The sequence below is a fragment of the Argiope bruennichi genome, chromosome 7 (assembly GCF_947563725.1).
Source record: "Argiope bruennichi chromosome 7, qqArgBrue1.1, whole genome shotgun sequence".
NCBI lineage: Eukaryota > Metazoa > Arthropoda > Arachnida > Araneae > Araneidae > Argiope > Argiope bruennichi.
The window spans coordinates 56288353-56303257 of record NC_079157.1 but is presented as its reverse complement, the minus strand read 5'-3'; the positions used below and the strand labels follow the sequence as shown (position 1 = coordinate 56303257).

Here is a 14905-nt window from a genome sequence, read left to right as displayed (position 1 = left end):
TGGTCCGGTATTGCAATCCCTAATCGCAACACATTTAATCGCTAATCATTAGTTCAGCAGCTTGCTTGCTTGCTGTCTCATCCTCTCCAAAATCTCTACGTGTCGGCGACTCCGACTCTTCTCACACATCACTTCTGACGATACACACGACTTCTCACGATCCATACAACTTCCTACTGAATAGTTGAGAGGGATTACGGCTCATTGGGGCCGCAGGCCCTACCATCCGTAAATCTAAAAAGAAATAAGACTTAGGGGTGAATGAAAATGTTCTTATTAGTTCAAGGTACTAGCAGATGATGAGAGATTATTAAGAGTGCCGTATACAGAAAAAGAAACCCGATGGCGACGAAAGCGCCACCTATCGATGGGGGGGGGGAGATAAAGCGGTGACCAAACTAATGACGGAAGAGGCTTAAAAGGTTTGATTGACAAGCCGAATAACACCCAACAAAAAAAGAATTCCTAGTCCCCAGGAGATATTGCTATGTGAAGAGAGTGACACTCAGAAGGTCAACCGACCCACCGAACTGGCCCCAATAAAACTTTCCCTTACTCTTTTCCGAAAACCGACACTGTCTTTGTACATCACGAGAGGGGGTTTAGTGGGGTTCATGACCCACCCAAACTTGTTTGGAAAAGATACTCTTTGAGTTGGATATTTTAGATCTTCTCTGCTTTCACAGAAAATCGTACCGAGGGCAGCGTGAATGTTAGAAGGACTCTTGGAACACAGAACTCAGCACTGATTAATTATTGAAGTACTTCGATTTTGGGACATTTAATTGCTCTTCATAATTCTCTTAATTAATATTAGAGAATCCTGAAATTTAGAAGGAGTAATTGAATATTTTAATATTTATAGTATTTCGTTTGACGCGACTTTATTTTTAACAAAAATTGCGTTCATTAATTTTTCAATCCAGGAGGATCGGGCAAGATCTATGTGCCTATGAAAATATAAGACCACGAACTCATCCCTAAGGTGACCATTTTTTTTTAAACCTGAAACCAGGACAATATGAATTTTGACCAGCCACGCTCAAATTTTATAAATTTTTATCAAAAATTCACCCAACGGCCAACCTGTATACCTAAGTAAATAAAAAACTTTTAGATATCAAAAAATGTTGCGTTTATTTAAACACAAGAAATGCGAAAACTAAAATATGATTTTACAATATAAAAATAAAACATAATAAACATAACATAACATGATAAGCCATACCTAATATAATAACATAATAAAATATAAGGAGTTATTTAATTTAGTTTGTTTTTTTATATTTTTCTGAGGAGTGAATTGCTTTTAACAAATTTTTGTTTTTCTGTATATTTTCATAGAATTCCATACAGGTTGCATTTAAATTATTTTTGACAATCAACAAGGATTTCAAAGTTTCCACTTTCAATTGGGTTTTCTCGCTAATCCAGATGTTGTTTAATAAAGAAAAAAAACCGTTCGGTCGGTGCATTAGTTCTTGGCATACAGAGGCAATACTCTACCAATTTGCCAATATTATTGGACACATCATTTTCTTTAAAGGCTTTAAAAATTTGAATCCACCTATCTGATACCGAAACACAATTTTGTTTCCAATGCCCAAGTTTCTCATCTGTGCTGTAGCGCTGAATGAAACAGATTTCATCAAAGAGCTCATCTTCAATTAAATTTATTTCCGGATAATGTTGAATTAAATAGTCACTGCATACTTGAACCATTTGATGCGTAGGTTTCATGTTTAATGTAATCCAATTAAACTTCTCGATTCCCTCAAAATGGCCTTCCCATTCTTCCAGATACTGAAAACATGTGCTGTAAAATTCCACCACTTTTTCTTTGAAAATATTCGATTTAACTAAGCCGTCTTCTAGACTTTTTAAATTTTGTCGAACTTGCAGGGGCAGAAACACACTTGCTATCCTGTCATCAATTTTCGTTTTAAGGTCCTTATAAATGATATTTGTTTCCAACATAGAAATATCCTGTCCTTCTATCTTTAAAACCGTGCTATGAAACATTGACGACACATTATGGAGAAAGAAAAGCCAAGATTCGGTTTCAGGATTCTCAAAATAATTTTTAATAATTGTCGGAGTTTTTTCATTAGACGCAAAATACGATTTTAATGCAAGAAATATTTCCAACACGCGCTCAATAGCTGGTCGTAACGCTAACTACCGCGTATCCCTGTAACCCAAAGGTTTTTAATATTCTATGTCTACAAAATTACAAAATTCTTTTAATTCACTGACGCTCACAGTATAAATGTAAAAGTAAGAGTAAATCTTGGTAATTAAAGTTTGTATATCAATTGGAAGGCAGTCCGCCGAGGTTTGTATAGAATTGTTTAAAATATGCGCTGAGCAACCAATTCCCACAAACTCCCGTCCGTCCAAAGTAGCACCCCTCAGGGGCTCACCTACTATAGGTGAGTACGGGTGTCCCAATCCCGAGGTACCCAGGGATCTTTACTTCCTTTATGTTTACTCTCCACTGCGCTTCTGCTCTCTCCTTTTTTCTTCCTTCCCTCGACGGCAAGCGAGGGAGCTCTCCATGAGAAGCTGTCGCCGCTCTGTTTGCTTCTTGCTTCTCATGGACAGCCAAAAACCCCACGTGTCGGCCGTACGTGGAGTCCCATTAGACGGGTGGTACATTCCGGTCTCCGATGTATCAATCGGCCGGTATCCCATGCATTTAACTGGGCTGCTCAAGGGGATCAAGCGAAGGGGTCACTCCTTGGGCTTGGCGTTAAGGGTGGTCACTGTCCCCGGGGGTGACTCCTAGCGTATAGGTTTCGATCAGCACCATGGTAAGCGCCGAGGCTGGGGTGAGCCATAGCCGGTGGCTGCCATCCCTTGTTGGGTTCCGTAGTGGGCGGTGCCGTCGAGCCCGAACCTTAATCCATATCATATGGGCTCTTCTTCTAACGTCGTTGTAGCATCATCTAATTCTCGTTTCATGATCATTAGTACCCAAAATACATTTCATAGAGTTTCTCCTTTCCTTGTAAACAAATTAATACAATCAACAATTGGTGAAATACAAAACATTAAAAAACTACGTTCTGGTGACCTTTTGTTGTAGACTTCCGAGAAACAAGCTCTTCTTATTAGTAAACTCACCAAATTAGGAGATTTTCCTGTCCAAACAGCCTTACATAAAACTTTAAACTTTTCACGTGGTGTCATTTCCGAGCCGGATCTCATCGACTTATCTGATGGAGATCTTGTAACAGAATTTTCAGACCAACAAGTATGCGCCGCGCGTCGTATCAACATACGGCGTGACGGTCAACTTATACCAACAAAACACATTGTATTAACTTTTCAAACTCCAGTTCTTCCTAAGTCAATCAAAGCGGGATTCCAAATTTGTAGAGTTCGACCATATATACCTAACCCTCTTAGGTGTTTTAAATGCCAAAGGTACGGCCATTCCCAGCAAGCTTGTCGTAGCAAAATGATCATGTGTGCAAAATGTGCTGAACCTGGACATGAGATAAATAATTGCCATTCAGACACCATGAAGTGCGTTAATTGCTCTGGGTCTCATACTTCTTTCTCCAAGTCTTGCCCTAAATGGACTCTGGAGAAGGAAGTTATATCCACAAAAATACAAAAAAATATATCCTTCGCAGAAGCAAGAAAATTAATAAATGATAGAACTCCAAAAGTTGGTGCATCTTACTCTGGTATACTTAAAGCAACACTAACATGTAGTAGTGCTCAAACCGATTCGCGTATAACTCAATTACCACCCACTAGTTCAGTTTCAAATCAAACTACAAAATTGCCAGCAGTCTCCTCTGTTCCTTCGATGTCATCCAATTATCCTGTAAATGATAAAATTGCCAAACGTAATTGCAGTAATAAAACAAAACTCTCCACGACATCATCTCTTAAAGCGTTTAAAGTAAATGCAAAACAAAGAACAAAAAAGAAAGCATTATTGAATCGACCCCTTGTGGCAGAAGATTTCTTAAAAACTTACACGTCGTCTTCTGAGTTCTCCGATATGGAGTTAGACCCATCTACTATCTCTAAAAATCAATCAGGTGGGGAAAAAAAGAAAAAACCTCCAGATAAATCCCATTCTTGATGGCCAAATTTATTTCCTGGAACTGCCGTGGTTTCCGTAACAAAACAACTCATATTAAAGATTTAATTAGTGAAACCTATCCGATTTGTATAGCTCTGCAAGAAACGTATTTGAAACCGTCAGACACTATGAAAATCAGACGTTATAGCTTTATCCGAAAGGATAATGAATCTGATCGAGCTACTGGAGGTGTTGCTCTCCTTGTATCCCATAATACACCCTCGTCTATCATTCCATTACATACAAATTTGCAAGCTGTTGCTGTCCGAGTTTTGAACCCTTCTTTGACGACAATATGTTGTCTTTACTTGCCACCCAGTATTTCGGTAGAATTAAGAGATCTCAATGCCTTAGTGGATGAATTACCATCTCCTTTCATCATAGTTGGTGATCTAAATGGTCATAGCCCTCTCTGGGGAAGTGAAGATGTTAATCCTCGTGGGCGGCTGATTGAAGAATTTATTAATATCCATTCACTATGCCTGCTCAATAATGGAGAAGAAACATATTTTCATCATAGGAGACAAAACCTTTCATTCACTAGATCTCGCTATATGCTCACCTTCTCTAGCTCCGTACTTTAATTTTAGAGTGGGAACTGACTTGCTCGATAGCGACTGTTTTCCCATCTTTTTAGAACATTTAACTGGAAGTGGTGTAAATACTCCACGTCTACCACGATATATTTTTCAAAAAGCTGATTGGATAGACTTTACCTCAAGAGCACAGATAACACGTAATATGGTAGAGAATGATGATTTAAATAGCGTTGTAAACCTAATAACCGATACTATTATAAAAGCTGCAGATGCTACAATCCCAAAATCGAGATCAGGAAAAATCAAATATAAAAAACCATGGTGGAGCCAAGATTGTACAAAGGCACAAAAATATCTTCAGAAGGCCTGGAACACCTTTAGGCGGCGACCAACAACGAATCATTTTATTCTTTTTCAAAAGGCCAAATCTATAGCACGACGAGTTAAGCGACGAAGTCAGAGGACTTATTGGATTAAATTTGTATCGAGCATAAATTCTGATGCAACTTCCAAATATATGTGGACCAGCATTCGAAAAGTATGCGGAATATATCCTGATCGTTCCATCTCTTGCCTCAAGAAGAATGGGGAAGTTATTTCCAGTGTTCGGGAAATGGCTGATGCTCTTGCAGAAGCGTTTGCCTCTGTATGTTCAGCGAGTAATTACACGGAACCTTTCCTCACGCACAAAAAATACCAAGAAAACATCAAACTACGCTTTAAAACAAAAAAGCATTTATCTTACAATGCTGATTTTACCATCTTGGAGTTGCGCAGAGCATTATCTGTCACAAAACAGACAGCACCGGGACCGGATGGAATTACTTATTCAATGCTGCAGCATTTATCTGACAGATCCCTCCAAAATCTTCTGTTCATGTATAACAGAATTTGGAAAGAGCATGTGTTTCCCGATAAATGGAAATTTGCAATAATAATCCCTGTACCAAAGCCAGAAAAAGATACCAATAGCCCTGACCAGTTGCTTATGTAAGGTTTTTGAAAAAATGGTAAACGCACGCCTCGTTCACATACTGGAGGAAAATGAATTTATTTCCCCTTTTCAAAGCGGTTTTCGGAAGAATAGTTCAACAATTGATAATATTTTGGCATTGGAAACGGATATTCGAACTGCCTTTATAAAAAGGAATCATTTGGTATCAGTATTTTTTGATATAAATAAAGCATATGATCGAGCATGGAGATACGGGATCATGAAAAATATTTACGACCTTAAGTTTAGAGGGCATTTACCTCTTTTTATTCAAAATTTTTTACACCAGAGATATTTTAAAGTGCGGCTTGGGAATACCTATTCCAATGTTTTTTGCCAGGAAGAAGGTGTCCCACAAGGCTGTATATTAAGTGTGACACTCTTTATTTTAGCTCTTAATCCTATTTTATCTATTATACCAGCAACTGTCAACAAGACGCTATATGTAGATGATATGCAAATTTCTTGTTATGCCCTCGACTTGCGATACATTGAGAGGCAGCTTCAGACAGCGATAAATAACATTGTAGAGTGGTCAAATAAACATGGTTTCACATTCTCTCCTCAGAAAACAGTTGCTATGCACTTCTGCAAACGTCCTCTTCATCCAGAGCCAGAGTTGTTCTTGAGAGGTAATTTAATTTCCATTCAGGATCAGTACAAATTTTTAGGAATTATTTTTGATAAAAGATTGACTTTCCTCCCGCACATTACATATTTGCGGAGTAAATGCCTGAAGTCATTAAACATTCTGAGGGTTTTATCCAATACTTCTTGGGGTGCTGATCGGACGTGCCTACTACGAGTTTACCGAGGTATCATTCGATCAACAATTGATTATGGATGTGTTATTTATGGCTCTGCTAGGCAATCTTACCTTAAACGTTTGAACGTTGTTCACCATCAAGCTCTCCGATTGTGCATTGGAGCATTTAGGACATCACCAGTAGCTAGTTTGTATGCTGAAGCGTTTGAGCCTCCTTTGTCAAATAGGAGAATGAAGCTATCATTGTTTTATTTCTATCGTATTTTATCCAATAAACGCCATCCTTTTCATGAGAAAATCCGGAATGACGTTAACGATCCCTTGTTTAATTCGCGCAAAACCTACATACCTCATTTGGGATTGCGTATACAAAGAATATTGCCAAATGATTTTAGCGATATACAAATATACGTGGATGATAGTCCAAATACAGCTCCATGGATGGAGGATAAATTATACTTTGAAGACCCTTTTAAACAATTTAGAAAATCAGACACTGATAGCTCGGTTTTTATTGCACTTTTTAAACATCATCGTGAATTTTATTGTTCTTATGAACCCATCTTTACGGATGGTTCTAAATCATCTGATCATGTGGGCTGCGCATTTGTTCATGGACATCGAATTATAAGTTATAAACTTCATCCTTTTTCTACTGTTTTTACCTCGGAATTAACTGCTATTTACTTAGCCCTCAAATATATTGATGAACAACAGATCCATAAGTCTGTTATTTACACGGATTCTCTGAGTGTTCTGCAGGCTCTAAACTCTTCATCTCTTGGTCATCCACTCCTACAAGAAGTGAAGAAGATATACCGACTTCTATGTTTAAAAAATATTAGAGTTTTGCTTTCCTGGATCCCTTCACACATGGGCATTTCTGGAAATGAAATCGCAGACACAGCAGCTAAGTCGGCGAGCGTAATCTTGCCCCAACGTCTTTCTTATAAAGATATGCGTACATCGATTATTCGTTGGTGCTATCGCCAATGGCAAAAGGAATGGGACATGGAAACTAACAACAAGCTTCATTTTATTAAACCACAATTGGCCAACTGGTCTTCAAAACTAAGCAGACGCTATGATGTAATTTTATCCCGACTACGCATTGGTCACACTCGCTTGACACATAGATTTTTACTTTTTGCCGAGCCACCACCAGTATGTTTTAACTGTGGAGATATTTTAACAATTCGTCACATTTTAATAGAACGCGCAAGTTTTACTGATCTTCGTTGCAAGCATTTTAAGTCCAACAATTTTACCTTAGATTCTTTATTGGGTGAGACGCATCATCCAAACATTTTTTCGTACATTAAAGATGTTGATATCATCCATGAAATTTAACTTATAGTTTTAATACCTTCTTACCTTAACTTTTGACTAGTTTGAACACTGTCAGTTACACTTTTTATAACGATAAACTACTTTTTATCTTGCTGTGAAAATTTTAAACTGCTTCGGCGCAGCATATTCTATAGTAGGATCTTGCGCCAGAAATCCAAATCCAAATCCGTCCAAAGTAGCTTTTAGCTTGGTAAAAATATTATTTTTCCCTGCTCTTCGCATGCCTCCAAAGTTAGTGTTGGTGTTGTCGGCACAAAACCCTAATATCTTGCTTTCTAAATTATGTTTTTTTAAGACCTCTACAATATATTCGGTAACTATGTCAGACGTTTCTCCTGGCAAATCCTTTACTTCAATAATTTTTACTTGTATTCCATTCTTGTATGAAAAATATCTGACAAGTAAAGGAATAAGTTTAATTTCTTTGTGATTTGAGGCGTCTGAATACACTGATATAAAACTTACGTTTCTCAAATCTTCATCCAATATTTGATTTGCATAAGGGACAAGTACATCGGTGATCATAGCTTCGCATTTGGTCCTAGAGCATGTGAATTTAGCATCAAAATATGCCTTAATAAGTTTACAGGTACAGTCCATTGATCGAAAAGATTCATTATGCATAACTGTATGATATGCCCACAAATCTTCAGCTGCAGCTATTTTCTTCTCGGCAGTTTCAAATTCTTTTTTTCTTAAAATATGATGTCATACTCGAACTTGCAATTGCTGCTGACACTGCTCGTTTGTGTTTAACTGTTTTTATGTGGTTTTCAATGTCGCTTTTTCCACTATTTGCAATAGAAAACGTACTTCTACATTTTTCTACAATATACTTCACTAGGATTAATATTATTACTTTCTTTAATAAATGTATATTTTAATTTTAAATCATCATTAAATACGCACTTTCGTCGTTTTGCCGCCATGATAATAATAAGGTAGGTACATCACAGTAGTTAGTACATCAGACCACCACTGGCTTGTATGACGTCGTGGCGGTCCTGTTCATGCGACACCTGACGATATCACATGGAATTATCAGGGTTGCCAGTTCTAATTTTATTATTTTTATTTTATTACTTTTTTTGTTTTAATGTTTTCTAATCTAAAACCAGTACTTTTCGTGTACTGGTTTTGTTTAATGACTAACCAGGACTTACGCCCTGAAAACCAGTACTGTAGTGGTAAAATCAGTACGAATGGTCACCTTACTCATCCCCAAAGAATGGGTTCAATCCTTTCTCTCAATAGTTTTAGTACTTACAGATAATTCTAATAAAATGTCCCTAGATTTTCTTTAAAATTTTATAAGAAATTATTTATTTAAAAAAATATTAAATAAGCTTAAATGAGGAAGGAAACGAATAAAATTAAGGTGAATTTTTCAATTTATGAGACGTATTTGATATGACCTGGTGTTTCTGTGTAGCTGGGATGTTCCTAATTTCTGCCTGATTTTCGCAAAAAAGAGAATATCCTAAATTTTAATTAAATGACTCATTTGTACCATATTAAAAAGAAAAAATAAATATAGTTATTTTGAAAATAATGTTAGGATAAATTCTATTAATTAGCTTTTCTAAAAGTGGAATATAACCAACTTAATATGATAATGTGCATAAATTGGAAGAAAAAAATAAATTGTAAAATGCATATATTAGATTAAGTTTCTCCTGGTTTTCGAAATTTTTTAAACCATTAATTGAACGATTTCTTTCTTTTCTTTTGCTTTGTTTTATTTATTTATTGGATTTTGCCAATATCCCCATTCATCCGCTTAGCCAGGATTTCGTATCAGAATTCTGAAATGTTTCAATCTGAAAATTCATCTTGGCCTTGTAATAATTTTTACTTATATATATGTAATATTATTTTATGTGAGCAGAATGCAGTTGTGACCAGCAGTGAAGAGACTTTTTATCTTTTTAACTTCTTTTTAATCCATCGGGAAAGCATAATTATTTACAAGCAGAAACGCGGAGAAGACGTCCGCCACAAAGCAGTACAAAAGCCAGAGTGGGGAAAAAAAGGGCCGAAATAAATTATCCCTCACCTTATATAACTTTAGATTTTGATAGGGAAAATATTTCTTCACAGTGCCAATATATTAATAAGATTCTCATAGGGATTTCTGATGCATGTCAATCACATGTAAGGGAAACACAGGGATCTTTTAAGAAAGAATGTGCTTACTGGACATTTTTACCCCTTCACGCCGAGCGTGTGAAGATATCGGCGTTTAGCTGACTAAGCAATTTTATGAAGCTTCTCTTGAATTAATTAAGTAGAGAAAGTGGAATTGGATCACGAAATAAGAGAATATTTTTAGAATGAAGTTACTATGAGCTAAATTAAGATAAAATCTTGGAAATTAATTAAATTGAAATTGAGAGTTTAAAATATCATTACATATATATAAAAAATAATATGAAAATAAAAAAAAGGGTTACAATTTTTTAAAAAAAAATTAAATCTAATTTCTATAGAATTCTTTTCTTAATATTTCACAATATGTATAATATGGTCACCTGTATTTAACAAAGAAAAGAGTAAAGTGACCGCAAACATTTCTCTAACATCCGGAATAAGTCAAAACTGTTTCGCATTCCTGAAGGTTATCAGCCATTTTTTTTATTTATAAGTAACTAAAATTTAAAAAAATGTTTAGCGAGATTCAATTAAAAAACTTGGTAGAAATGTTGTTTCGTTCAAAATAGAAATTATGATTACTTATATATAACCATGAATTGGAAGAAAAACAGTTGTAAAATATATTGCAACACAGATGTCAATAAACATTAAAAAACATTATTTCTTTGTCATATAAGAAAAGGTTTTTATGAAAGTAGTGATCAACTTAGTTTAAGATAATTTTTATAATCCAGATTTATGATTGATAAACTCATAAAACTCATACTCATAAGTGTATATTGAACTTCAAATTCGACAGACATGCAACATTTACTACTAGTTTAAAAAACTTATACTGTTCCACATTTTGTGCAAGGCATCTTTCTAATTTTCAATAATCTCAACTAAAATGGGAACTTGAAAAACGAAAGTATTTAAAGTTCAACTAATGCAAAAATTTTCTCATTCAGCATTGTTTATGAGCATTACAGATAATATTCTTATCTAATATTAATTAATTTCACTAACATTGATCCTTATACATCCAATAACTTATTACATTAAGGACATTTCCTTGTTCCATTAAACAATTATTTTCTCATTATCCAAATATAAGCAATGTAGATATATGAATAGGAGGAAAGATCGATGGTAAAATATATTGGTACAGAAATACTAATATAGATTAAAAACAACAACAACATTACTTTGTTGTCATGTTGCTGTTGAAATTTTAATTTAATGATAACGATGCGTGAAAATTTCTCTGAAAGCTTTATTTAAGATTTCTAAAATAGCTCCCAAACCACTAATATAATTAGGAGTACTTGCATAGCTCGTAACTTGATAAATATTAGCAAAATCAGAACCAGAAACATAAAATAAAGCTATTAAATTATATTAATCGGTAACAAGAAAAAAAACAATTTTACACGTTTATTTTTTATTATTATTATTATTATTTTTTATAAAGATATTGCTTAGTGAACAAATGTAATATACATACATACACATACATTTCCTTTTATGTTTGTTTGTTTGTTTGTTTGTTTATGGTATTTAGTGGCACAAGGGCCATATTTGGCCATGCTGCGCCAAGCAAATGGTAAAAAATAAAAGTAGACGTAAAACATTAATACATGGTTTTTTTTATACATTAGTTAAAATATAAAAGCAGATAGAAATAAAAGCATGTATAGTATAATAATGCAATACTATAAGATAGATTTGTTTGAATGAATGTTAGATGAATGATATGAAACTAATGACCAAAAAGATAAAACTATTGTTCACAATATCAAATGCAAATATAAAAGTTAATAGATTTTAAAAACTTAAAAATGTTCGGGTGGTATCTCTCGCCCACCAAGTCCTGCAAGGTTAATGACGATGTTTTAAAAAAATGAACACGATTTTGATTAAAAGCGGGACATTCAATTAAAATATGATTTACAGTAAAATCCTTATGGCATGTTGGGCAATTTGGCGCCGCCTCACCAAAAATGAGATGTCGGTGTGTATAACGCGTATGACCTATACGGAGACGAGTCAATTTCACATCAGTCTCGCGTGTTGGGAGAACAGACCACAATCCAATAGTTGGTTTGATGGAATGCAGTTTATTTTGTGTCCGCAGGTCCCACGTTAATTGCCAAGTAGCGAAAATGTGTTTCGCGAAGAACTTTTTGATATCACAATAAGGAAGTCCCCGAGACAAAAGGTTCGTTGCTGATTTTGCCGCTGAATCTGCCATTTCGTTTCCAGAAATGCCAATGTGACTAGGGATCCAGCAAAAATTGACTGTAAAATCCTTCTTTTGCAGGAGATGCAAAGTGAATAGAATTTGTATAACTATCGGGTGCATCCGATTATGATAATGAGATAGTGCTTCCAACGCACTCATGCTATCTGTATAAATAATGAATTTTCTATGAGGAGAGAGTAAAATTTTCTGTACAGCACAGAAAATACCCATCAACTCAGCCGTAAATACTGAGCAACAATTATGAAGACGGTAGCTGAGTGTATCATATGGAAATACGATTCCACAACCAACATGGTCATCTGATTTTGATCCATCCGTGAAAATTGGTATAAATGAAGAGAACCGATTGCGATGGTAGAGATAAAGCTGTTGGAAAATAATCGGAGCTGTTGATAATTTATCAAATCCAAGAAAGGGATTTAAATAGGAAAATTGTGGAGTGTCCCAGGGCGGAAAGCATAGAATATCAGCTGATTTAATAATGATATTATCAAGGTTCGAGCCATGCACAAGACTTTTGGCTCGCTCACAGAACGGGGGGATATGATATGGACGGGCATTATATAATCTGCGCAGGCCAACTGGAAGTATAATTTCAGATACGGGATGTCCTGGTTGAGATATAGCTCGAAAATGATAGAAAACTGACAATTTTTTACGTCTTAAGTTAAGGGGTAATTGGTGACAAATAACGTAAAGGCTTTCAACTGGAGTAGTGCGAAATGCTCCTGAGCAGATTCGCAGAGCAGAGTGGTGCACAGTATCCAGTCGCCGCAAAATGGAATCTCGAGCAGAACCATATACCATACACCCATAATCTATGCGGGAAAGTACGATTGCTTCATATATACGGAGTAAGGAGGTTCGATCGGCCCCCCAAGATGTTCTAGAGAGTACCTTCAAAATATTTAAGGCCTTCTCGCACTTCTTTCGCAGTTGAAGGACATGCGGAAGGAAAGTGAGTCTGCGATCGAAAATCACTCCCAAAAACCGTATTTCATCCACAACTGGAATAGGTATATTTTGTATGTGAATAACAGGATCTAAATGCATAGTTCTCTTCCGGCAAAAGTGTACGCATCTACTCTTATCCGGAGAAATTGTATGCCCGTTATTATTGCACCAAACTACCAGTTTATTAACAGCATTTTGTAGCTGTCGCTCAATGAGACTCATATTGCTTCCTTGACATGATATCTGCAAGTCATCAACATATAGGCTTCCATGAACAGATTGTGGCAAATGATTCAAAATTTGGCTTAGATGTACTATAAAAAGCGTGACACTAAGGACACTTCCCTGAGGAACACCCTCAGCTTGGATAAAAGCATCAGAATAGAAATTTGCAACACGAACTCGAAAAGTACGATAGGATAAAAATTTAGATAAAAATATAGGCAAATGTCCTCTAAAACCATATTTATGAAGAGTAGAAAGTATGCCATAGCGCCATGCATGATCGTATGCCTTTTCGATATCAAAGAAAATAGAGACTAGGTGATTTCTCCTTACAAATGCGTTGCGTATTTGGGTTTCCAAAAGAATGAGGTTATCAAAAGTAGAACGCCCTCGACAGAAACCGCTTTGCAACGGAGAAAGGATTCTTTGTTTCTCTAATTCATAGATGAGGCGGGCATTCACCATGCGCTCTAGAGTTTTGCACACGCAACTGGTTAAAGCAATTGGCCTGTAGTGCAGAGGGTTTTCAGGAGTTTTGCCAGGTTTTAGGATTGGAATCACAATAGCTTCGTGCCATTGTGAAGGGTACTTCTGCTCAGTCCATATTCTGTTAAATAATATCAACAGATTGGAAAGGGAAATGGTATTCAAATGGCGAAGCATGTTATATGTGATTCCATCTGGCCCTGGACTGGTATCATGGACTTGAGACAAGGCCGTTTCTAGCTCAAACATCTGAAATTCAGAGTTATATGGGAAAGTATTCTTGTCTTGGAACCGCAAGGGCAAACGTTCCGCACGTTTCTTAATCGTCAGAAAATCAGGGTTGTAAGATTCAATTGCGGAAACTTGTTCAAAAGCTTTGCCGAGAATATTAGCTATGTCTAATGGGGCAGAATACGTTACATTTCCAATTTTTAATACAGGAAAGTACGATTCCCGATAAATCCCATTTGCGGCATTGACTTTTTTCCACATAATCTTACTGGAAATACAGAGTGTGATAGAGGAAACAAAGGACTTCCAAGATTCCCTCTGACTACGGCGACGAATGCGTCGAGCATAGGCTTTGGCACGTTTAAAGGCAAGAAGGTTTTCTGTCGTTGGATACCTCCTGAAAATGTTCCAACACTTTTTCTGTTTTTTATAACTGTCGCGACATGCGTCATTCCACCACGGTTTACGAAATCGTCGTAGACGTGGTGAACTTTTTGGGATACTTCTATTAGCGGCGTTCATTATAACATCGGTGACATGTTGTAAAGCTTCGGAAATGTCTACACCACTAACCATGTCCTCAGTGATAACTGCCAATTGTGAGAATACATCCCAATCTGCCCGATTGAATAGAAAATGTGGACTACGGAGAACAGAATCTCCTCTGTCAATATGGGAAACAATAATAGGGAAGTGGTCACTATTATATAATTCATCACAAACTTGAAAGTTTATCAAAGGCAGAAGTTCAGGAGAACATATGGCTAGATCTAGACTATGAAAGCTACGTGTAGGTTCATGGAAATATGTTTTTTCCTCATTATTGAGCAGGCAGAGACAGTTATTGGAAATAAATTGT

General features: G+C 36.1%; 1 protein-coding gene across 1 annotated transcript; it reads right to left on the bottom strand.

Moving 5' to 3' along the window:
* Positions 1–505: 505 nt before the first annotated feature.
* LOC129975381 (uncharacterized) lies at positions 506–14622 on the bottom strand. Its single transcript, XM_056088444.1, is given in 7 exon segments — positions 506–724; positions 1996–2105; positions 2193–2423; positions 4665–4731; positions 7938–8199; positions 11972–13837; positions 14015–14622. Coding segments are annotated over 7 exon segments (3363 nt in total).
* Between the last annotated feature and the right edge of the window lie 283 nt (positions 14623–14905).